This window comes from Notechis scutatus, chromosome 5, assembly GCF_049901735.1.
Source record: "Notechis scutatus isolate UNSWTSFEM ecotype Mainland chromosome 5, rNotScu1.2, whole genome shotgun sequence".
In the NCBI taxonomy this organism is placed as follows: domain Eukaryota; kingdom Metazoa; phylum Chordata; class Lepidosauria; order Squamata; family Elapidae; genus Notechis; species Notechis scutatus.
The window spans coordinates 38,902,676-38,928,701 of record NC_142013.1 but is presented as its reverse complement, the minus strand read 5'-3'; the positions used below and the strand labels follow the sequence as shown (position 1 = coordinate 38,928,701).

The 26,026-nt window shown below is 34.7% G+C and overlaps 1 protein-coding gene across 12 annotated transcripts in view; it reads left to right on the top strand.

Moving 5' to 3' along the window:
- POU2F1 (POU class 2 homeobox 1) overlaps positions 1–26,026 on the top strand; it is a 98,593-nt gene that overhangs the window by 44,878 nt on the left and 27,689 nt on the right. For 4 of the 12 annotated variants that reach the window (XM_087966596.1, XM_087966594.1, XM_087966593.1 and 1 more), the window contains exons 2-6: positions 10,103–10,171; positions 16,306–16,400; positions 22,332–22,385; positions 23,952–24,071; positions 25,822–26,001. In XM_087966596.1, coding sequence (XP_087822722.1) covers positions 10,103–10,171; positions 16,306–16,400; positions 22,332–22,385; positions 23,952–24,071; positions 25,822–26,001 — 518 coding nt within the window. Of the gene's footprint in view, positions 1–4,998; positions 5,397–8,557; positions 9,053–10,102; positions 10,172–16,305; positions 16,401–22,331; positions 22,386–23,951; positions 24,072–25,821; positions 26,002–26,026 lie in introns of those variants that run through there. The other 8 variants (XM_087966604.1, XM_087966603.1, XM_087966602.1 and 5 more) reach the window with 5 other exon arrangements.

Sequence of the window (26,026 nt, the reverse complement as noted above, 5' to 3'; positions counted from 1 at the left end):
TTTGCACGAATATAAAGAAAAATTGCTGAATGTGATAAAATAAATGTAGTGCCAATAAATGGAATGTTTGTTGAATGATTCAAAACTGAACACGAAGTAAGATAAAATTGTGAGGTGTCATCTTTGCATCTTATAGAGCAAATACGGCCTGTTGTTGGTCTCTTGAACCCTCCACGCCTCATGTTTTTGCCCTCTGCGGTATCCAGAAGCACTCTGCAGGCCAAAAACGGGCCCGGGGAAGCCTTCAGAGGCCAAAAACGGGCCCATTTTTGGCCTGCAGAGTGTTTCTGGACGCCGGGGAGGGCAAAAATGGGAGAATAGAGGGTTTGGGAGGCCAAAAACAGGCCGTATTCGCTCTATAAGAAAAACGGGTAGCACGGAGGGTTTGAGAGGCCTGCAGAGTGCTTCTGGGTGCTGGGAAGGGCAAAAACGGGACACACGGAAGCAAAAAACTATTTTTCCTTGTTTTCCTCCTCTAAATATAGGTGTGTCTTATGGTCTACTGTGTCTTATAGTCCAAAAAATATGGTATTAAAGGAAAAAGGTGTATTGCTTTTGCTGGAGCTATGAACATTTGCGGACTTTAGTATGCAAATAATACTGTGTATGCCAATAATACTTGGCCAAGAAATTTAATGATTTGCAACAAATGATGGGATGTAATAATGAACATAAATCTGAAAATTGTTGTATAGAATCCTCACATATTAACTTACGACTTAACAACCATTTGAAATTATGAAGGCTTCTGAAAGGGTGCTTTGTGGCCTGTAAAGCACTACCAACTGTTGCAAAATGTTGCACCACCCTCCCAGAGATCACATGATTGCGATCTGGCTGCAGTGGCTCAGTTAAAAATGCTTGTCAGCTGGAAAACTTTTGCCTAATTTTCAAACACAACATGCGATGGAATCGGCTCCCATTACTTGCCCCAGGTCCTGTCAATCCTGCAGTTTGAAAGCATGCAAATGTGAGTAGATAAATAGGTACCACTTAGATGAGAAGGTAACAACATTCCATGTTCTCGGTGTATAATCATGCTGTCCACATGTGCATGGAAATGTTTTTGGACAATGCTGGCTGCCTCAGGTAAGAAACGGAGATGAGCACTGTCCCCTGAGTCAGACACAACTCGAAAGAGGAAATCTTTACTTTTTACCCAGGTCACATGATTGCAATCTGGGTGCTTGGCAGCAATCTGTTTGCACTTACAACTGGGTGCTAAGCACTCTGCGATCACAGGATTGCCATTTGCTATCTCCAGTAAGTCATATGGAAGATGGCAGGTAATTTTGCAAACTGCTATTGCATGCTGAGAGGACTCTCTTTCATCTATGGGGCCTGGATGAAGGAGGTCCATGTCATTTTGTGCCTGCTTAGATGTCAATAGCCAAAAAATCCCTCTCTCTGAGTCTCTGCAGAGAACTCCACAGATGTAGAGAGAGAATGGTGCCCAGTTCTGTGCTTTCTTGAGATTAGCAGCCAAAATTCATGCATGAAGGCAATCCAAAATCCCTCTTCCCATGTCCATAGAGTGCCCTGAAAGGACAAGGAGCTCCATGCCTACTTGAACCTTGGCAGCTAAAATCCAACATGCATGGAGTTCAAAATCCCTCCACAGACATTAAATTAATTTTTTAATTAATTTTAATTTGTTTTTTAAAATTATAGTCTAATATTAAATTAAGTGGCAAGAGGTTTGTTGTGAGGAACAAATGCCAAAAGAAGTAAAAATGGCAATGAATGAGAATGTACTTTTGCTTAACTTTAATATCTGAATTTGAAAGTTGGATATGCCAGGAAAAGCATAAAAATAAATTGAATGCAACAGGAATGAGTTACTTAAGAAATGTGTGTGGTAAAAACAAGAAGAGGTAGAGTCAAGACTAAGGGAATGTGAATAAGTGTGGACTGAATACAAAAGTGAGTGGCCTGTATGAACAAATTTTGGGGTTATTTGTTGCATAGGGTGAATAAGAATTGAATTGCAAAACAAACCTATTGTAAGAAGAGTGAATGGACTAAGAATGGAAAGACTGAGAAAATTGTAGAATGGTGGTGTTGAGATCCTAAAAGAGGTGAGATTCAAAGAACAAAAAGAGTGTGAAGCAATGTATGGATATAGACGCAAAGGTGGTTTGCAAGGATAGAAATGTATGGAAAGGTACAGTGAATGGTGTTGGTATAAATTAGATTTAGCTAATTCCCTTTCCGAATACTGATGCAATAGAACTGATGAACCCACTGAAATATGCCAAGCAACAGAAAAAGAATCAGTAAGGAGACTAACCAAACTATGCCAGCAAATCTGGCTGGCCAAAAGGTTATAAAAGAACATTCTCCATTATAATGCCAAAAAAGGGAGTTGTACATTATGCTTAATACCACATGCTACCAAAATAATGCTTAGGGTTGAAACAGACACAGCTTTGGGTTGAAACAGACACAAATTCCTGGTTTTATTTATTTTTATTTCTTAAAAAAAATTAAAGAGATAATGCTTTTCCTACAGTAGTGTTTTAGTTATTTTATTTTGATTGAAAAACTTAATAGTTGAAAAAGATGGTCCCGTTTAATTAAATAAAAAATATAGCTTCAGTATGTCTGACTTATCACTTACAGAGCAAAAGTATTTTATATTTAGATTCTCATAAGATAGGTGTATTTTCCATGAGTTGCAAGATCCTATTAGCTGTAACTTTTTGTGGTTACTTCATATAGTCATATGCAGCCATAGGAACTAATATAGGTAATCCCCAAGTTATGATGGTTCACTTAGTGACCCTTCAAAGTTATGACATAACCCCCCAAGTAGTTATGACAGTCCCAAAATCACAAATGTTGCAGCACCACAACAGTTGTTCACACTTACAAATGACCGCAGAGACTATGTAACATTTGCTCTGCCTCTCCCTGCCCCCTCTACAGGCATTAGGCCTATGGATACTCACCTTGGGAAGATCTAGCAAGCCTACAGTTTCTTGGCCTGTTCAGTGGTTCAGGTCTTTAGTGGGTTTACAGAGAATGAAGGCCTAAAGTACCACAAGATCAGTAGCCCATGTGTCTCTCCAGGCCTCTGTTCTGATCGGCAAAGGCCTTTCCTCAAGTCCTTTGCTGATGAGAACGGAGCCCCGGAGGGCATACACATCTCTCTGTGCCTCCATTCTAGTCAGCAAAGGCCTTTCCTCAAGTCCTTTGGCGATAAGAATGGAGCCAGGAGGGGCGCACACATACCTCTGTGCCTCCATTCTTGTCAACAAAAGCCTTTCCTCTAGTCTTTTGCCTAGGAAAACAGATGCCTGGAGGGACGCACCCGGCTGTTCCAGACTCCATTCTTATTTGCAAAGGACTTGAGGAAAGGTCTTTGCCAGCAAGAATGGAAGTCCAGAAGGATGTGTGTGCCCCTCTCAGGCGCCCTTCTCATCAACAAAGTTTTTGCAAAATGACAGAGCATATAGGGAAACAATACCTCATTCCTGTAGGCCTCGGCAAGCCTTTGCTGAAGGCAAAACCATAGTAGAGAGGCTGGAAAGGAGACAGCTCCATTGATCATTGAGATCTATGCAAGGTAAGTGACCCAGTCGGGCATGATGATGGGGAAGCAGGAAATATCTCAGTGAGTCGGGGAAAGCACTAGGCCTCCCATGGCCTTCCTCACTGAGATACCTCTTGCGATTAGCAAATGCGTTAACGTGATTCACTCCTACGAATCCTCAGGTTACAAATGTAATTGGCAGGCTCCATTACATTCGTAACTCGAGGACTACCTGTATGGATAAAGATATAATTATTACCTGTGCAAAATACATTTATTCATACACGCTGGGTAGGTTTGAATTAATCAGCTAATTATTTATCTGCAGGTTTCTGATTGAAATGAATCAGTAAAAATACCATTACTTAATTTTTAGCTGAAAAGATTCTCATTGTGATTTGCATAAAAGTCCTCGGCTATTATGAATGTAAAACAGCTCGTTTGAAAATTTTATTTTCCTTCATATTGAAACAAAACAAAACTATCCAGTAGTTAATAGCTCTCTTCATTATGAAAGGTTGAATAAATGGTGGATTATGGACAAATCCAATTAAGCTGCAGTAATAGGCTGTATCTAATGCTGATCAAAACAAGTGGTGGAACAGATCCCTTTCTCTTCCTACAGATTCCTTGTTTCCTTCAAATCTCATCTAGAGCACATTTTGCGGCAACATAAAAGAATAGAGAAAGAGAAGAAGCCAATTTATGTGCTATAGTTCTTTTTTAAAACTTGTGTCATTAAGTAATTTTTTCTTAAGCTAGTTTTTGAGAGTATGGTTTTTATTCGATTTTAATAAAATTAGACATCTTAGGAATATAAATATTTACTTTTGCAGTTGCAAATAAATACATTTAGGGAACAGCTTTTAAGGCATATTGGGGAGGTGGCAAATATTGCTTGTCATATCTGTCAGTGTTGACTGCCTTTATAAAGCAACTAACATGAGTAGATTTGTGTTGCTTTTCTCTGTAAGATTTTGTTCTTTTGCAGGACTTATTTAGAAAATACCACATAAATGCACAGGTTATAGTTAGGTAAATTGTGTTCATCTTCTAACTTGCTAATGGGGGTGGAAGGGGAGGGTTATTTAGATGGTGAAGAGAGCTTTTCCAAATCTCTCTTATTACAAAACTAATTGTTGCTAGGAGGAATAAGATTAAAGATGCTTAAGTCTGTGGGGTTGTTTTTAATTTGTATGTGGCATTTTGAGAGATTGTTCTTATGTCTTCCCCTTCCCTATTTCTCCATGGTACTGTGCTCAAGTTAGGTCTGAGAAGCAAAGCTATTGGAAGAAATTTCATTTTGTTCCCTAATTATTATGCTGGCACTTGGAAGATAATTTTTCCCTTCATGCACTGCCAATTAATATGTAAATGAGCTGATAAATATTTATATCATGATTTAAATTATGCAGGGAGTGCTTTCAGTGTACTCTGCAAATGAATTGTTCATGGACTTCAAAGTGCTGGCTGCTGTGCTAACGAGGGGAGATTTGCATAAGGCCCTAATCAGGCGCATACTGATTAAGCTTCATTATGGAAACTGCCAGCTGCAATCTTTGTTTCTATTTTATTAAAAAAAAAGGGGGAACTTTTCATGCTTCAGTCGCCTTGACAATGTCAGACACAGCTAGTAGGAGACACTAAAAGTCCACAGAGCAACTGAAGTTTCTCTGTTCAGCTGAAGATTGCTATGGTGTAACTGAAGTTGTACTTTTTCCTACTCCTGACCCCCCCCTTCCTTCTTTTAAGAATAGTAGTATATGCCTTTTATATTAGAAAGTATTTTTTTCTTTCCTTGGACTACCTAAATCTACAGAAGATTGCACAACAATGCTGGACTGCAGCGACTATGTTTTAGGTGGGTATCAGTTTCACTGACTTCTTGCAAGCATGTAATATGGAAATAGCGGTTGTTAAAATTGACTAAATATACAGACTTAATTGCATATGTAGAATTGGGGGATGCATTTGAAATGTTGAAATCTGTCAGTGATTCAGTAGCAAACGCCTTCCCCGTTCTTCATTTTTCTTCCAGAGAATCTTACTCTTCAACATTGGAGAAATGGAGTTGCTCATGACTGTCAAGAATGGAAGCTTACAGAATTTTAAATTTTAAAACATTTGTCTTTTGACAGAAATAAGAATTTGCTTACTTGTATATAATACTGTATCTATTCTAGGGTGTTAGGAGAATAATGTCATTCATTGTAGCTTCATCAGTTCATCTTATATTTTATTTGTATGTGTATATTTCTGAACTGAAGTCACACTTCACTATTTAAAGCAAGCAAACATTACTAGCAACCATTGCTTTTGATACCAACTGTTTAGCTACTAACATTATCTCCTAATTTAATTTCTATTAAATGAATGTTTTTATTTTCTTTAAATATATATATTTAAAGTTAATAGGATTTTCTACCTCCAGGACTTAATATTTAGCATTTTTAAATTTATGAAAAAGTATTTAATTACTTTTAAATAAAAACAGCACAGATTGAACTGTTTTAGAATGATTATTTCAAACTCTTCATATCTGGATTCATTTTCCACCATGGTTTTCACTTCAGTTGTATTCAAGGGATTTTCATCTGGCCTTTTGAAATTTTGTGAATTAGATGAATTAATTTTGATAACTGTATCTGAGAATAATAATGAACATTAGCTGTATATATAGACTTTAGTGTTAGCAGACCATCCCCTCCATGCCCCTTCTTATTTGTTTTGAAATGTTAACAATTATGTGGTTGGCTAACTTCCGAGTATTAGAGATCTGTCAGAATAGTACTAAGAATGAATCTAGAAGTTAATTAGCATATGACTTCAGTACTGCACCTGTTATTCTCTGTCCTTGCTTCATTAGAATATGTTTACTTTAGAATACAGAATTGTTTTAGTGCCATAGTAAAACATTAGATTTGCTGCATTTTATGAAAAACAACAACACATAGTTAAAAATGTGAATTTGTTCTACCATGTGCTATCCAAATTATGGTGCCTTATAGTCACACCTATTAAAAATACATCTGTCTAGTACTTTTGCATTCACCTTTAAATTAGACTCACTTTAGAATACAAAATTGTTTTAGTGCCATAATAAAATATTAGATTTGCTGCATTTTATGAAAAAGAGAAATGAAAAGTTAAAAATGTGAGTTTGTTTACCATGTTCTATCCAAATTATGGTGCCTTAGAACCACAAATTGACATTAAAAAAGCATTTGTCTAATACCTTTGCATTCACCTTTAAATTAAGACTCGTCTTGTGGATTATAGCAGGATTCCAATTCTTTCTGAATTTTCTTTTTATATTGGTGAGCCAGATACCTCTGGGAGTTCACAAGTAGTTCACGGAGGTTCTGTTTGCTTTTGAAGTTCTCTTGAGCTACTTAGTGTCACTGTATCATGTGGTTGTAAATTCATTACAGCAGTCTTGTAATAAGGCATAAGGGATTATCTGTCTTCTTTCAACTAAGTTCTAGATAATGCGACAGCAAGGGCATCCTCTCATTTTGAAGTACATAATTTCTTCCTCTTCATGATCATTTTATACTATTATGGTAATACATCCCATTAAACATGTTTCCATTATATTGAAATCAAAATATTATATTTGTTTCAACATGTTTATGCCTAACACGCACAATTTTTCTGTCCCTCTCTCTCCCCCCCTCTCTCTTCCCCTCCCTCCCTCCCCCCCCCCTCTCTTTTTCTGTGTGTGTGTGTTTGTGTTTGATGCAGTCTAATAAATTAATTAAACTTTCAGAACAGGCATAGAATTTTCTGTTGTACAAATGTATTTATAATTGGTGGAGATAGAAAAATCATTTTTGAAAATTGAGTCCTTGTAAATAAGACATACTGCAGTGTGTGTGTGTGTGTGTGTGTGTAATATATAAAACATTTTTGATTTTTAGGCCATGTAAACATGAGGAAACTGGTCTTTTATATGAATGGATTAGTTTCACAATGGACAGTACTTTACCATCATTTTTACCATGATTTTGCATACTGACTGTTACTATATGATCTGGCTCTGTTTCATATTATTCAGATAACTGCATGCATGATGCAAAAGTAAAGTTTCATTATTGGTGAAGCAGTAGCTGCTGAGATAATCACCTGTGACAAAGAAGAAAGTGATAAAACTAGGGTGATAAACTAGGATATAACATAATCTACAGACACACATCAAACACACATTCGTATATACTTACACAGCATGTCATTTTCATACTAAGAATGATAGCCCAAGCTTTATAATTATTTATTTAAATTTATTATACCAGTCTCGTGTACTTTGATTGAAACTAAATTGGAAAAAATTTGTCTTTAATGTTCAAACTGCATTTTTCCCATGCTGTATTAAAAGAGGAACAAAATATTGTGTTCTGAAATCTGTTAATTGGTATATAACATAATAATTTAAGTTTACATTGAAAATGAGCAGTAGAATTTCCTATTCTTGTCTTCACCGCCATCTTGCATGCATAACCCAATTTTGCTCCCAAATTGCCTTCTAGCCTTTAGAGAAAATTTGGGGGATGCCTGGAGTATAAAAATAAGTAATGGCAGAATGGAATTTGCCAACGAAATGTTACTGTTGGAACCAGGCCAAAGTGTTAGTTTAAAAATCTGTTTTTGAAAACCTGAAAGTATTCATATAAGAGGGTTTTGTTTAATGCTGCATTGAAACAAACAACTTCATGGAATCGTCATTTTCAAGTTTGGAATTTGAAGTAATTTATATAATGGCAAGAAAATACATTGATAATCTGGAATATAATGTAGTCAGGTTTCCAAAGCTTCATTTTTCAAGTTACACATGGATTTTTCTCCCATTTCATTTTTTATCTTATGAAAAATGAGTCTTTGCCTAAGTTAATATTTATATATTACTTATTGTTTTCTCAAGATTTCTTTGTGCATGTGATAAGTAAGTAAATTATTTTGTTTCACAGGTTTGGAGGATTTGATTTTTGCCTTTGGCAATTTTTACTGCAATTTTAATGCAGTCTTTACTTATAAATAAAAACTATATATTGTCCTAAAAAAGCACTCTGAGAACTCTCCTAGCGGTTAACTGTTTCTAGTTTTTGATTGTAAACTTTTATAGAAGTCTGAGAACATACCCAGGTATCTGTTGTACAAGATTTGTTGATTATTTGAACTTGACAGTATATGTTACTTACTGACACCGTTGGGCCTATCACTTTACTAAAACTCCATTTTAGGAGCATGTCATTCAAGCAGAGTAACAATTCAAGTAGGCATTCAAATCCAGATATTACTCCTGTCTTCTGATTTATAATTCCCAGGTTGAGTGACAATTTACCCCATTGCTTTCAGAAATGGACAGCTGTTCTTTCTACCCAGGATAATGATGGCTGTGAATAGATGTGGGGGAAAATTACAACAGAAATAAACACAAGACTTCTTGTACCAGGGATATTCCCTCACTATCAATTTTTACAGAACAATTTAAGTTCATGAAGATTTAGTACATTAATAAAGGTACAAAAAACAAGTAGTTTTTGTTTATTTTCCTAATGTTCTAGAATAATTATCTGGATTGTAGTAATAAAAACCCTAAATGTGCCATAACTGACAAGATGAATGGATGGTATTTTATAATGATTGGCTACAATATCATTGTTTCATGCAATTCTAACAGAAATCAGTTTGCTTGCAGAAAAAAGTCTGTTCATAACTGGGAAGTCATGGAACAAAGTTAAATCTAGGATATAATGAATGATAGTACTTGAAATAGGTTCAAAGTTGTTTTTATGATTTAGATTTTTGTTGCATCATTTAAATGTCAGAACTATTCGGTTTTATTTTCTTGATTTTTTTTTTTACTCCTAGAAATATATAGAACTCTCCTACTATCAGCACAACATGTAAATATTGTATTGTTATTAAGTGGTAATGTTTGTTGTATTACTATTGCACAGTGTCAATATTGGGGAGATTGCAATGTTAGAAAAGGATTTCTTAGAAATAAATTCCGGGATGTGTCATCACATTCAAGTTATCATAGTAATACAATTGCACAATGATAGCTTACGTATATCATGGGAACTTCTCAGAAGATGTATCTGCATCAGTACAAGAAATGTGATTGCCACTGAGAGAGTTACAGTGGAAGGAAAGGTAAAAAAACTTTGGGAAGTTGTATAAGAATTTCAGTAAAACGAATTTTAAATAAAACTCAGTAGAAAATGCCAATGAAACAAAATATCAGTGAAGGCTACTTGTTTAGCCAATATTTTTATTTATTGCTAAAATAATTAATAATTATTAATAAAATAATTAATTGTAACAATGAAACAGATAATTCTTATTCCAGTAGTTCTTTTTAATAGTAAACTATTTAAAAGTTTGTAGTGATGGGGGATTTTTTTGCCCTGGTTTTCTTTCAATATACGTGTGAATGCAAATTTAGCAGTGTACTGCAGACTGATTAATAAAAATGTCATGATTACCACAGTCATAAATATAGAGTCAGTAGGACTTTTTTCTCCTAATCACTCTTTTTTTCTTTGTTGTTTATTTCTGATGCAGACTCAAGAATGAATACTCCGTCAGAAACCAGTAAACCTGTAAAAATGGAGAGCGGAGATGGGGAAACAGGTACGAATAGTACTTGAATCAGATTTCTTAATAACACCATAGTAATTACATAAACAGATTTACTTGCTTCCTACTTTTCTGTGCTCAGTATGGCAATATGTTGAGCAAGACATCTATGCACCAATCCTATGTAAATGTGTATTAATAATAGATATACATTTTGTCCTGAAGTATAAAGGGCTGTCCTTATTAATTCCTCTATTCATATTTGTGTTTATCCAATGCATATCTTCTGTTTCCCACCACCACCACCACCATGGTAGAGAACCTGTTACATATAAAATGTGAAGTTGGCAATCTGTTGCTTCGTATGCTTGTTGGCATGTTTGTGTTTGCTGTTATGAATAAAAGAATTGCCTAAGGAGTAACAGAAAGGTGCAAAAAATATTGACAACCTAGATTTCAGTTCTGTAGTTATTTTTGAGTTTAGTCAATTACATTAGTAGTGATAGGGCATTCCAAAAGTTCTGCTGTTTTAAACTGTTCTTTAGCGTGCAAAACAACTATTTTAACTGACACTGTAAAGGGTAGGTTATGATATTTTCATTATGAGTTGGTAAAGAAACAGTCTCAACAATAACTTTTAAGAATTTATTTTGAACTCAGTTTTTTAATCTATATCTGTAATCTTCAGATGTTTTGAGTTGCTGTCTGTTTTTCTTTACCCTTTCAATTTCTTTTTTACATTGTAATCGTACATATTATTTTGCTTTGGTCTGAGTACAACCATTTTTATTCAACACTAATTCTACTACAAAGTGATCTTTCTCATTTGATTTAAAAAAAAAAAAACTAAACAATTTCCAGCCTTCATAACTATTGCTAAAATAATCTTACAATGGTTTGGAGCAATATAAGTTAATAAAGAATAATATATGAATAGTGTAGTTTATTATGATACACTGGGAATTGATTGGTTATTCCCTGAAGAAATGGTTTCTTTTTATAAATTGCTCAGTAATTTTGTCTGCAGTTAACATTTCTGCTTCATCCAGTATCATAAACATTTTAATTAAATTGTAAATTAAATGAAAAAGAGATCACTGAATTATATTCAGGAATAGCATGGTTGCGAACTAGAGTGAGACTTCATAATATCCTTAAGCCACATTCTCGGATCCTAATTTTAGTCAAAATATATCCCATTCTGTAAATTTCTCAGAGAAAATGACCAAGAGGGCCCTTTCCCTCTTGGCCATACTTGGCTTCAAGTATGCAAGTTTTGATATCTATAGTACCTTTCTCCAGTGGTGTTCTGATAAATATACAAAGCACAAGCCACCAAACAACTGTTGAAAGGTCTGTTCTCAACTGATTCACAACATTCCCCAAAATGTAACAATTGGCTTTAGTGAGTTGGCTCTGGCACATCTCTGCCTTGCTCATACTAATCATTTAGAGTGGGAATATGTGCAAATTGCTATTGCTGTTTACATCTTTTTGGACCATGGACTGAATTTATGTTTCTGAGTAAGATAAAAATTCAACCAAATAGCTTAGTTTAAAAAATGTTTAAGTTGCTTTTATAACTTATCCGTGTATATTTCTATAGGTTTAAAATATATCAGATACTCATGTCAGGTGTGCTGGAGAAGGACTTAACATTTTTAAGATGTTAAACATTGAAATTCAAGTTAAATAAAAATATAAGGTATTTAAAGTCTCTAGTCATACGCCTTTCCTGTTATAGCAATAGCACGTAGACTTGTATACCGTTTTATAGTGCTTTACAGCCCTCTCTAAGCAGTTTATAGAATCAGCATATTGCTCCCAACAATCTGGGTTCTAATTTTACCACCTCGAAGGATGGAAGGCTGAGTCAACCTTGAGCCTGGTGAGATTTCAACTGCCAAATTGCAGGCAACTGGCTGCAGCAGAAGTCGCTTGCAGTACTGCACTCTAACCACTGCGCCACTGTAGGCTCCATTGTACACTTGGGACAGAGATTTCTTTAACAAGATTTATTGAAATGGCAAATAGTAAAACTTTAATTTTAGCAATTGGATTAGTTTTACCTTACAAAATAATTTAGCTTTCAATTTATTAAGACAAACAATTGTTCATCCTAATGGTGCTCTTGTGAACTAAAGAGCTGGCTGTTTTTCCCTCCAGATAACTGAAACAAGTGGATTGTTGTTTCTAAATCATTTCCTAAAATTGTTATACTCTAAACAAACTATTATAGTATTAGAAGCATAATTATAAATTAACAAATTAAAACCAATCATTTAATATTAATTGATTCAGAAAATAAAATACATTATTTGCTTTTGTATTTATCTGTGAATTTATATATTGCTTACTTCAAAAATTGTAGGCAATTTATACTTCAGAACAGCAACAAGAAAAAATCAATACAAAGCTCACACAGCCAGACTAAATATTCTCCTTAAGCAGTTGCCTCAATTGTTATCTCCTCCATAGCAAACACTTACTGAAAAAGCAGAGTCTTCACAGCTTTTGAGAATGCTAGCAGAGGTGATATTTAGCAGGTTCTGACCAGTTCTGGAGAACCGGTAGCTGGTAGTTTGGAGAACTGGCAAATACCGCCTCTGACTGGACATTTTACAGTATTCTTCTCTTGCCACACCCACAGAACCGGTAGTAAAAAAAATTGAATCCCACCACTAAGTGCTAGCAAGTTAAGGGCAATCCTAAAGTTGTTGCAGAAGGGACTTTTATCACAAAGTCATATTTATTTAATCTTCCATCTTATTTTGAAGGAGAGAATCCTCAGCCTGCTGTATTGGCTATATGGAGTAGACAAAATCTGTTTGGATCAATATTTTTTACTGACAATAAAGAGTAGTAATAGAGAATGACTAAGACCTTCAATTTGACCTGGAAGCCAACAAGTAATCAATGTAGTTCCTGCAAATACTGGTTATTCTAGTGCTTGCAACTGTATTTTGTATCAACCATAACTTCTGACTTGTCTTTAGTGACTGCCTCATGAAGAGTGGGGTGTATTAATCCAACCAGGAGTATATAAGTAGTTGTTGCTAGAGCCTCAGGTCCAGAAAAGGCTCCAACTGGGACACCAGCTGCAGCTGGCCAAAGAGTGTCCTGATTATGGCCTCCTCTTGCAATTTCAACAGGACCTTAAAGTTCAGGGAGACCCTGTAAATTGTAAAGTTGTTCTTTCAGGGGAAACGCATCCTGATCAGAGCTAGTGATGGAGCAATTCTGGAATTAGAGGCCTTCTGAACAAACACAACTTCCATCTTGCTGGGATTAATGCTAAGCCTGTCTTCCAGTCCCTCACAGCTTGCAAACACAAGGACAAGACTTCCATAGCATCTCCTACTTGTCCTGGGGTAGAAATGTACAGCGGGGTATTATCTACATACTGATGGTATGTCTCTCTGAACCAGCAGATAACCTCTTCCAGTGGTTTCATGTAGATATTAAAAAGCAGGAGATGCTGAGGAAGTTATAGGATCACTGATTGATAGGATTATTTGCCACTGAGAGATAAAGCAGCATAAAGAGGAGCACTCCCCATCTAAATGAATAATTTCTGATGACTGAAGAGCTGCCCCAGGTTTTGTGTGACATGTTGAAGCTATACTGTATAAGTAGGCAGGATTATGTCTGGTCATCTTTAACAGGAACCAGTGGGAATTGCATTCTGTCTTCATGCCTAAACCTTGACTGACAAAATGCTTTATCTAGCAGCTTCTCAACAATTGTTAAAAGATTGGAGCTAGGTAATAGTTGTCTATAATGGCTGGGTTAGAGCATGGTCTTTTGATAAGTTTTCCCATTTCTTCCAAATCTGGCAGTACCATTCCTTTCCTCAAAGAAACATTCACTAGCATCTGATGAAGTTCCTGTCTACTATCTAGTTTCACCAAAAGTTGTTAAATCATATATTTGAAAATCTATAAAATTAAGATATTTTATTGAAGCTATAGGTTAGGATAGTAGTTCTTAATTGCCCAGTGCTCATATTATATTCATATATTTTATTCAAATAGAGAAAGTAGTGCTTTTCCATTTATTTCCAAGAACAGAAGTTCTGGTTAAGTTATGTTCAGCCTTGAGGAACTTTTTAGTAAGTTGTTTACTCCTGCCATCAAAGCCAGTTATTGCGTCCTTGAAAGAATCAATTTGATGAAAAGTGTTCAAGTGCTAATATATTTTAAATGAAACAAACATTAAAACCTTTTTTTTATTTTTCACCTTTTGCTGTATTAGTATTTCACATTTCCATGCTCACTTACTTCTGTGATCTGGTTCCATGTTGTATTCCTTCTGTATCGGTTATCCCAAAGATGCTTTTGCAAAAGGCAATTGCATGACTTCGAATGGCTGAAAGTCTTTTGAGATTTTTTTGTGACATGTTGAGACTGTTCTATACAAGTAATCAGGGCTATTGATCAGTTCTATCAAACAAAATGAATAAAAAGTATCTGCAAGACTTAAACTATCAATTGGTCCTCTTAAGTTTCCTCAAAAATGCAAAAAAGGAGTCTCGATTTTTAGCTTCACCCCTTGGAGGAATCTAGCAACCACAAAAAAAGTGAATGGGTTGCATGTAGCGCCTAATCTGATCCTACAAAATTTAGGATATAAATAAAGATGTTGTATTACTAACATATATTGAAGAACCAGCACTACTTCAACTTAGTTTCAGCAGTCGTAGATTTTAGCCTTTCCCTTTCATCTTGTCAAGCAGTGGGATCCTACCTGTTCCACTAGCGGTTCGGTGATTTTGTGCCCACGCACACACCTAACACATGCTAGCAGCTTTCCACGTACCAGCTGAGGCCTGTAGTGCCAATCAGTAAGAGGATAAAGAAGGGGAAAGTGCAGGGGAGTGCGGGGAGGGCCGATCCCGTGCTTTCCTCTTCTTTTTCCTCTCCGCTGATTCTAGGAGGCTTTTTTTCTCAGCTGATCGTCTGAGGCTTTTTTTACTACTGGTTTGGCCGAACCGGGCCGAACCAGTAGCATACCACCCCCGATTGTCCTCTTTCTTCTAAATAGCAATGTTAGATCTTGTCTTATGTTTACAATATTTATGCTTTATTTTAAGTTTATTGTAAGGGTTTTTTTTGTCTTAATATTTTAAGTTCTTTTTAATTTTCCTAACACTATATTTATTCAAGTGTTCTGATTACAAGTAATCCTTGACTTCTTGTGTGACCATTCAAAGTTACAATGGCATTGGAAAAAAGTGACTTATGACCATTTTTCACATTTACAACTGTTGCAGCAATTCCATGGCCCTGTGATCAAAATTAAGGTGCTTGGCAACTGACTTGTATTTATGACGGTTGTAATGTCATGATGTCATGTGAACTTCTGACAAAGTCAATGGGGAAGCCAGATTCAACTAACAACCATGTTACTAACTTAACAATTGCAATGATTCATTTAACAACTGTGACAAGAAAGAAAATGGGGCAAAACTCACTTAAAAAGTGTCTCACTTAGCAGAAAAAAAAATGCGTCAACTATGGTTATAAGTTGAGAACCACCTCTACTACATTTTCATTTTGTCATTCCTTTCATTTTCCCCCAAACTCTTATTAATTCATTGTATTTTATTTCATTTATGAAGTGCTACATAACATTTGAAACACCAGTATTTGATAAAATTCTTCTGCAATACAGTATGTGTATCCTTCATGTACTGAGAACTTCCTCCAATTGCTTATGAAGAATGAATCATTTTAATAGTGATTGCCAATTTAGTGACCTGAGAAGTTGCATAGTATTCGTTTTATTTTTTGTTTGGTTTCAGACTAAGACTTCTTTGTTTCTCGCAATTTTAAAGATATCAAGATATCATAGTTCCTTCGAGAATTTAGCTTCTATATCTACTAATTGTCTCAGATCCTGTTTTATACAGTATTTTATTACATTGATATTTGTATTCCTATCTAGTTGGATTTTTAACTTTTATGATGGAAATTTTAGTAGCATTATTTTATTGTAGGCTATTAATAAGTGGGTTTAAAACAGAACAGTAAATGTGTAATATTAAAGATTTGCTAGACTTAAGACTTAAAATACAGGCATTTTAACATCTTTGTCTTTGAATTACTACTTGAATTTTAAGGAACCTGCAATTTTTTCAGAATTGTCTTTAAGAAGAATTTCAATTGGTTATAACTTTGCTTTTCTAGGCACACAAACAAATGGCCTAGACTTTCAGAAACAGACGGTGCCTGTTCCAGGGGCAATTTCCACAGCCCAGGCGTTCCTTGGACATCTTCATCAGGTAAGCATATATTTTTTCCTTTTATACAGACCACTTGAAAAAAAGTCACATAGATACTTTTTATGTTCAGGATTAGCACAGTATAAGGCTAATATCTTAATAACTTCTATAAAATCTGACAGATTCTGGAAATATTTAGCAGCCAATATATGGAAGAAAATTGAAAATTGCAATGGAAACAACAAAAAAAGCTCAATTGTTACTTTATAAAAAAAGTACATCATGATCATGTAATATGTCCTTGTGTCTCATGTTGCTATTGGAAGGAATCCATGCATATCCACAAAATTACACAATGTTCTAAGAACATGATACAATTGCATACATTAAATAATTGCATAAATTATGTGCATTCATAGGCTTTTGAAATAGGGATGCTGTCAAAAAGACAACAATTAACAGAACAATGAAATAACGTCAAATTATCTTTAAACCGAAATTCAGCTAAAAGTTGTTATATAAAATTTGATTCTTCAAGAGTGAACTAGAGGCTGCAAATCATGATAATTGTTACCACTGCTTGGACTATTGCTTATTTTCAGTTTCTAGGTAAAAGCTACTATTGACAACTGTTGATGGCTTTGGAATTCATTTGATTAATTTGTCTGTTTGTAGCAGGATCACTTTAATAAGGAGAATCAGTTTGATGCAGTAGTTAAGGCATCAGGCCTGAAACTGGGAAACCATTAGTTAGAGTACTGAGATCAAGTTTTAGGTACAAAGCCAGCTTGGCGTACTTGGGTCAATCACACACTCCCAGCTATAGGAAGGAGGCACTGGCAAACCACTTCAAAAAATCTTGTTAGGAAAACTACAGGGACTAGTCCACACAGTTTCCAGGAAGTCAACACTGTCTCAAAGATACACATCCACGCACACAAATACACACCACTTGATCATAAGCAATAAAGAGTTTGAAAAGTTTCATGCCTTGCTGAGTTTGATTTCATTTGACTGGATATATGTACTTGGATGGAAATATGACTAATTAGACATTTGATTTCAAAACTTCTTGTTCTCAGACATTAGAAACCTAAGTGCTAAACAGATAATTATGGGGTAGTTAAAGAAATGCTAGCAGAAGAATTTCTAATAGTCATCATGAATGAGATGAAGGATTTTGACAAATCTGATTATTTTAATTTAATTTTTGTTTTGTTTTACAAATCAAGTGCTGTTTGGCAAACATGGAGATAAATATGTAAAAATAGAGGAAGAGGTAGCACAGTGATTGTTTGTATATACTGTACATTAAAATATTTCAGTAAAACGCTATTTTTAAAAAGTGGCAGTTGATAGTAAAAATAATTTTCCATTACAGGTTTTTACTATCGAAAAGAAAAATGATCTGAATTAGGAGTCTGCCACATAAAAAGTAGTTGAACAAAAATAGTTTCTTGACTGTTTCTATTGTCATATTCAAAGTAGGATTTTTAAAACCCATGTTTAAATGAGATGATTATTCATTCTAGAAGTCAGGAAGTTAGTGTAGTGCAACTAAGGAGAGAAAGAAGAGTTTCATATTCTAATGTATCACACATTTAAAGCTGTAACTTAAATTATAATTTTACAATGCACTGGCATTTCCTATACTTGTAAATTGTTTGATTATATAGAATCTTTTGGCTACCTTAGAACATCTAATAAATCAAAATTATCTTATAATGTATTAGCTTTGGTGAGATAAAAAGACATAGATTTTTGCTTGCCTATCCCTTTTCTGTGTTGCATATATTCTTTATGAGATAAATGCATGGAGGTTCTTGCTCAAAAGAATCAACTTTTTAATATACTATTTAAAATCATGCATTCCTTCTTGCTTATTTTAAGGTTCTGCCAAAATCATACTTGTATGTTGAAGTAGGAAAAAGGGAATGGGTTGAGAATTCCAATTGTTTCTCCAATACCTGATTTTATAATATGTCAAAGAGGCTTTTAATTTTGGCATGGTCCAAGGTTAATTTGTCAGACACATCACAAACCCTGCCTCCAAGTTCTGAGCAGTACATAATAAATGTTTTTATTTTCTTCCAAAATAGAAAGTGAACTTTGATTTGAAAAGGACAGCAAATGTTTCCCTTCTGAATTTGTTTAACAGATTTTATTTATTTATTTGGGAAATATTGGAAATTTGGGGAATGTTTCTACAGCCTAGAATACATTACCCCTTCTCACATTTACTTTTTTAAGAGGAGAACAGTTGTCTTTTTAAAAGAGGATTTTTTAACTGTTATTTGTAAGAATAAATGGCTATTGGGTATTTTTTTCCCATAAAAGTAAAGAAAAGCATGATCTTGTGTACAAAACTTTGTATACTTGTCACAGAACAGCCTGATATTTCCTAGTGTTCCATGTTGTCCAAGGATGAGCTCATCCAACCTCTGGGATGGTTGGAGGTCAATATATTTAAAATACTGTACCTACTGTTCTTTACTGTGTTTCCAAATAGAGTTTCCTTCACATTGAACTTCAGTCCTGGTGATTTTGTGTACATAGCCATACTGCTTCCTGTGCAAACATAGAAATTATTTGCCTCAATTTCCAAGACCAGTTCAGTTATTGCAGTATGTGAAAATTGGTTAGCTTAATCAAGTTCAGTTATGCTTCTTGATGAGATGTGGAGGAAAAATATCTTAGTAAACAAAATCAATGTGACTTGGCTGGCTTAGCCTTGGGTCCTATGATGTTTACTAAAACTGGAATGTGATAGAATATTGGGTGTTTGAGGCTAATGCAACAAGACAGTAATACACAAAATGATCATTGATGATGCTAGGGTACATGCTTGTAGGTGATCGAGGAACATGCATGAAAATATACATAAGGCTACAAACGTATCAGTTTTAACCGATACACATATTCATTTTGTCTGTGCCACTTCTCGTGAAAATTCAGTTATTTTGTCTGTACTACTTTTAGTGAAAACCTTCCATTCATCCATTGTGTACTATTCCTAAGCTTTGTGTGCTGTTTTTTTAAAAAAATACATTTTAAGATCATTTAGAATGTATTTAAAATTGTCACTGGGCAGTAAGTATAAAAGGTTAAATTCAAACATATCTTTTGCTATCTATAACTATTAATCTCTTGTGTTTGTTTGTAACCTTCAATCGGTGAAACAGTGCTTCATAGCACCACCATTTTGGAATCAGCATACCTCGGATGGACTAATTTACAGAATGTGTATAAAATCTGAGGGAATAAATGGAGGAAAGTTGTGGCAGCTTTAGTGGCTGTACTGCCAAGTCAGCTGCAGTCACATGGTAGTGATTTTCAAACATTCGCTGCCAGTTTCCTACAAGGAAACTCAATGGGAAAGCCAGCAAGAAGTCAGAAGTTGCTCCCGCTCCCCCTGCTTTTTTGCTCACCCATAATTATTCTGCCTTTTTGTTTAGGTAAGGAAGTATTTTTGAAATGATGACCCAATGGGTCACAATTGGCTAATTAACATGCAATCTTCAGTGATAACAGCTTGTGTATTGTTTTTTTTTTTTCACATGGTTTGCAAGATTAGTTGGCAAAACTTCTTAGCTTTTTTGCAAATGTGTGTGCTCTGTGGTGCAAGTTGATATCCGGTTAATAAATGCTTAAAACATTATTCAGAGCTGTCTTGGAGTTTACATTTAGTGAGAGAAGTAATACTGAGTATCTGTGACAATTGGTTTGTCTACAATATAGGATGAATATATTTAAAAATAAAATTTAGGCTATACAAATATTCCAGAGATGCTTTTTTCAAGAGGCAACTGGACTTTCTGTTTTTTCTTTGAAGATGTTTCGCTTCTCATCCAAGAAGCTTCTTCAGGTCTGACTGGATGGTGCGGAATGGAAGGATTTATACTCCTTGCAGACAACTGGACATTTGCATTCTTTTAGCAAGTCGTTAAGGTCACCTGGAGGTTTATCTGTGTCATCAGGGTCACCTAAGTGGTACAAATTGGTGTGGAGCCTTCTTGGAACTGTTGAAAGGACTGTGTTGTAGATTGGAGATAGATTATATTGTATCCCTCCCCCTCTATTAAGAGAGGGCTGTTCAGTTTTGACATAGATGGCCTCTTCGACCCCTTTTTCAAATCAGCATCCTCTCTGTCCAAAATATGGACTTTGTTGTCTTCAAAAGAATGGCCTGTGTCTTTTAAATAAGGATGGACTGCTGAATCTGGTCTTGATGTGTTTGTTCTCCTATGTTGTGCCAGGCATTTATGAAGTGGCTGTTTCATTTCCCAATGTACAGGTCTGCACATAGCTCACTGCATTGTACTGCATATACCACATTGCTCAGTTTCTGTCTGGGTGTTTTATCCTCGGGGTGGACAAGCTTCTGCCTTAGTGTATTCTTAGTGTATTGAGAAGCAAAACGTCTTCAAAGAAAAACCAGGAAGTCCAGTTGCCTCTTGAAAAAAGCACCTTTGGGACAACCATGATCTGGATGACTGAGAATCTCCATAGCTATACAGATATGTTTACTGCAGAACAACATAGTATCATTCACAATTATCTAATGAGATGAATTTTTTAAAAACGCAGCATGTTAAACTTAGTTTTCATTAAAATGGTCTTAAGAATTTTTTGCAAATTATATATAAGAGAAATGTATTCATAATTTGATACTACAAAAAGATTGAAACAGCAAAAATTGCAAGTTTTTACCTTCACCATATCTCTATGACAGCTATATTGCAACCCTGGTTCGCAAACCCCTCTAATGAATTCTATTCTATCTCGTAATACTATCGAACAGACAGATTAAACTGGATGTTGGCACTGCTGATAGAAGCTTTTTTTACAGGATAATTACTTGCTTGCTGACAGATGGCATGCTTATACTTTTGTGGAATCCAACCCAGGAATGTAGGAAATGTTTGAAAAGTTTGAAAACAGTATTTGCTTATATACTAACTACCTTGTTCATATGCTACCTGAATAATATATTTGAGTTCCCAGAGCTATGCTGTAGTTCAACAGAGTGTACAATACATCCTTTTTGGAATTTTTAAAAAATAAAAAGTGCTATAATCTTAAATTTTAAGATATCCTTTCTAATCTTGTACAATAATGCGATATTACACAATTCCTGATTTGTATTTAGTTTTTATCTTAATTCAGTTATTCTACTCCTTCAACCAGAGAGTGATTCAAAGCTGTCTTATTCAGCTTTTGCTGATTCTGAATCTTGATGTCAAAAACTTCAAAAGTAAGCTATAATGCCTTAGACTAACCATAATTGGAAATCACTAAGTAGCTATAACTTCCTTTGTCAAAATTGGGTAATTTTAAAAAATATAATAGGCCCTTGTAAGCAGAGGAAACCTTTTTTGTATTTTTTGGGAAAATTCATATCCTTTATAATTTGGAAGTTTGTGTTCATATGAAAATGATACACAACACAACGGAAACCCCTACTTTTAAAAATCATTAAACATCTGTAGAAGGATGCCCTGATGTCTTTTAGAAGAACATTTAAAAAAAAATTATTGGGAATGATTTTTAACCTATAAAGAATGGATTACCAACCACAAATCTAGGTTCACACAACATACTAAAATCTGAAGAAATTAACATTTAGTGATATGCATATCATCTATGGTTCTGTATTCCACCAAATTTCTAATGAAATTTAATGAGATTCTAATTTTAACTGCTTCATAAAAAATGCTGTTTTCATTTAGTTAGCTTCCGAATCTTTCCAGATCAGTTCAGTTCTGCAATGGGATTCAGCCTTCTAGTAAATTTCACTCATGATTTCAAATCAATGTAGTTTTCTTGGTAATACTGCCATTGCATTCTGCTAACTAAAGTATTTTTAACCTATTTAACTATAACCTTGGGGGTTTAAGTAGTATTTAAGACATAATACTATGTGTTTTTCAAGCCAGGAAACTTTGCAATCATTTTACTGATTCTATTCATAAAAACAAATTATTTTTATAGGTTCAGCTTCCTGGATCAAGTTTACAAGCTGCTGCCCAATCCTTAAATGTACAGGTAAGAATTATTATAAATTTCTTATCTGTCTCAGTCTATATGGTTGAAATATGAATAGTGTGACACAATAATAATTAACTTAGGTGTTCAACAGCAATTAATGCTGTTAAAACTATTAAAAAGAGCTCCTTTTATATTACAGAAGTAGATATCATCATCATTTTATCCTACCCTTACCCTTTTTTATCCCACCCTTTACCCTTTTAATGTATCATTTTGGAAAGTTATACAATGTTGGAGAAAATACATTTATTTTCAATAGTTGAATCTAAAACTTGTTCATTTCTATCAAAGATATATAGCTGACTGAATAAGCTTTGTGTATTGTATGATAGTGTACCAAATTGGGATCCTCTGATTCTTATTATTAAGACATTCAAGCAATACATTAAAAAAGAAAAGGAACACGACAAATAGTATTTTGAAGTGTCTTCTTTGTAAGAATGCTAAAGACTGAAGACTATTCTTGAAGCCCTATAGAACGCACATCTAGTTACAAATTATGCTTCTAAAAGGAGTAGGAAAAGTGACCTTCTTCTGTAAAAAAAGAGGCTGAACATTGACTTGGTTGCCATGGTAATTTTTCAATCCCAGAGAGAGATGTTGGCAAACAGGCTATATCTCCAGTGCAGAATGTTTACAGTCCTGTGCTGTAATTATCTCTCAATGACTGGCAGAATTAATCAGAGCCTCTATGTTAATTAGCCTGCTCTGCGGTCCCCAAAACAGGTGGTGGAAAATATGTAAATCTATGCAGAATTTTAATGTTCTCCATAAGCGATTTTAATTAGCATAAACCCCTCTTTGGGCTTTTTTCCCTTCTTTCTTTTGCTTTCTTGCTTGCATTTCCTACCTTGTGGCTATATATTAATTTGTTTTTCTATAAGATAGTTTAAGTATGTAAACTGAGCTTGCCATTAATAAATAAACATAAATACCAGAACTTCACTTATTAGAAATAATATTTATATTCTGAGTGTTGGTTTTCTTTCTCGTGGTACTTTTTGGTATACAAACATTTTAGTATCTTGTTTAAATTGAATGCCGTATTGATAAAATGGATACATGGAAATTGCGACCCTGTGATCCAAACCTTCAGTGTATTAGTATTGGTTTTTCCAGTAATTAATAGGGTTGGGCAATGTCACATACTTGGTGAAGGTGTGCATCTAAGAATTATCAGTAACATTGCATTGACTATGAAAGTTTGGAAGCTTTAGCAGCACTAATTAATGTTTTGGTTTAAACCAATGCATAAGTGATAGGGAGATAATAAATCAGAATCTTTATCTATTCAACATATTCATTTATATCCAACTATAAATAACCTGAAATTACTGCTCTTTTCTTTTGTTGCAAATATTTTGTTTTTTACTGGTGCGGAAGCAGATTTAAACCCATCTGTTATTTATGCTTACTTATAGAAATGAATAAGCTTTTTAAAGTGTTTTTTTAAAAACAGATTAATTCACAATCAATTTACAGGGAAAACACTACAGTAGAATATGTGTTTGTCCACACTAATAACTACTGTGTTCTACAAAGTTTGTATTTTTCTTTCTCTAGTCTAAATCTAATGAAGAATCTGGGGACACTCAGCAGCCAAGCCAGCCTTCACAGCAGCCTTCAGTTCAGGCGGCCATACCGCAAACACAGCTTATGTTGGCTGGAGGGCAGATAACTGGGGTAAGATCAGCTGTAGCAAATGAGAATGAGCAACCTTCTCAAGTTGTGGTATTAGCCAAACAACCCATAAAAAGAAAATGAAGTAATCCCAGTGAATCTGAATTTATCAATATTATGCATTCCTGTAAATCTCTAATAAGGTGATAAAACTGAGATTGTTTTGGTTTTCCTGATAATTACTCTATGTAAAGAGAGAAAATTCTCTTTGCTGTTTCTTCTAAATATTGTATTTTCATGAATGATATTCTGGAGTATTTTGAACTCTAAGCCCGATATGTTGTATTAATGTTTAAGTTTCACACTTTTAGTTTTATATGTGGTGGCAATAGTTGTCCTTGCTGGCTATGACAATATATTTAAATATAAATACATTTGAACTCTCCTAAGCAACAGCAGCTCTATTGCAAAATATTAGTGATTATATAGATATAGATAATTTTAACAAAACCTCTTAGTCTAAACTGTTAGTGCATTTTTACACATTTGTTTTCTACTCTTCTCAAACTCAAATATAAATTTAGAAGATAAGCAATTTGTGATGAAATCAGTAGCAACATAGAAACAGCAATGTAATTTATTACATGATTAAAATAAGAAATGTATTGGTGTCTATGAAGTCACAATAAAATCACTCATATTCATGAATATCGAATCAGATATTTTAATATTCATCCTAAAATGTAACTTTGATTACATGTTTTGGTTTGTTGGCATTCTCTTTTTCATATAGAAAAATGAACCCTTAGATTAACATTTTAAAATTTGGCATGAGATGAAAAGATCTTTATATAGCCTTTTCAGTTGAGCTCTTTGTACATTTTTCAGTTGAGCAAATGTATGCCATAACAATAACAAAATAACATATAAATCACAATTTTACTGTAATCTGAGTATCATTCTTTAAAGTTTATGATAAGATTATGTGTGAATGTTTGCATGGACTATTTAGCATCCTTCAGGCTTATTGAAATACTGTCTGGGTCATATTGCTGAAATGTTATTGCCTGTAATACAGGGAGTGGATCCAGGTCTTTGAACCTAGCAGCTCTCTCATTACAGAAACTGGGAAGAATATTAATGTGTCAAAGGGAGTTTGATGCCACCTGTTTCAAAGAGATAATGCATGTTTGGAAACTGGCAGAGATGTCAACTCACCAGCTCAATGTTATCAAAACAAAAAGACAGACGGAAGAGGGGGTGCCTTGGAAAGGAACAAATGGTGCACATGTTCCTCATCTATATCTTAAGGCATAATGGGGACGATGGAACATGGCAGGGATTCATACTAATATGAAGCAGCTGGAGTATTATCAGTTGTTTGGTAACCAAAGCCAGTATTGCTATTTTTCTTTCATCTGGCTAATCGCTTGTGCTTTCTGGTGGATGTAAATTTCCTTTCAAAGCCTGTCAATGATGGCTTGTTCTTTTTTGCTTGTTCTATTTCCTGTCAGTGCTGTTTCTGTCCATTGCTTGCTTGCTAATTATCTTTTTCACATTAATCTTGAGGTGGAGTCATAGAGAATCTTGCTTCTCTGATCCCAGTGGTATGAATGGCCACAAGCACATGCCAGCCCCATTTGGGTGGTGTAAAATTAACTGGACCGGCTTGTTGTTGTTTTTTTACTGAAGCAAAAAACGCTTAACATAAAATAGCTTTGTCTAATAAAAACTTATCAGAAATTAACAGTGATACTTAAGAAAGCGGCTTTTCCTTTTTTTTATTAATTAATTTTCTAAAACTTGTTTCTAGCTTACGTTAACACCAGCCCAGCAGCAATTATTACTACAACAGGCACAGGCACAGTTGCTGGCAGCTGCAGTGCAGCATTCAGCCAGTCAGCAGCACAATGCTGCAGGGGCCACCATCTCAGCTTCTGCTGCAACGCCCATGACACAGATTCCTCTATCTCAGCCGATACAAATTGCACAGGTGAGGGTCAAACCGTTAATGGCTT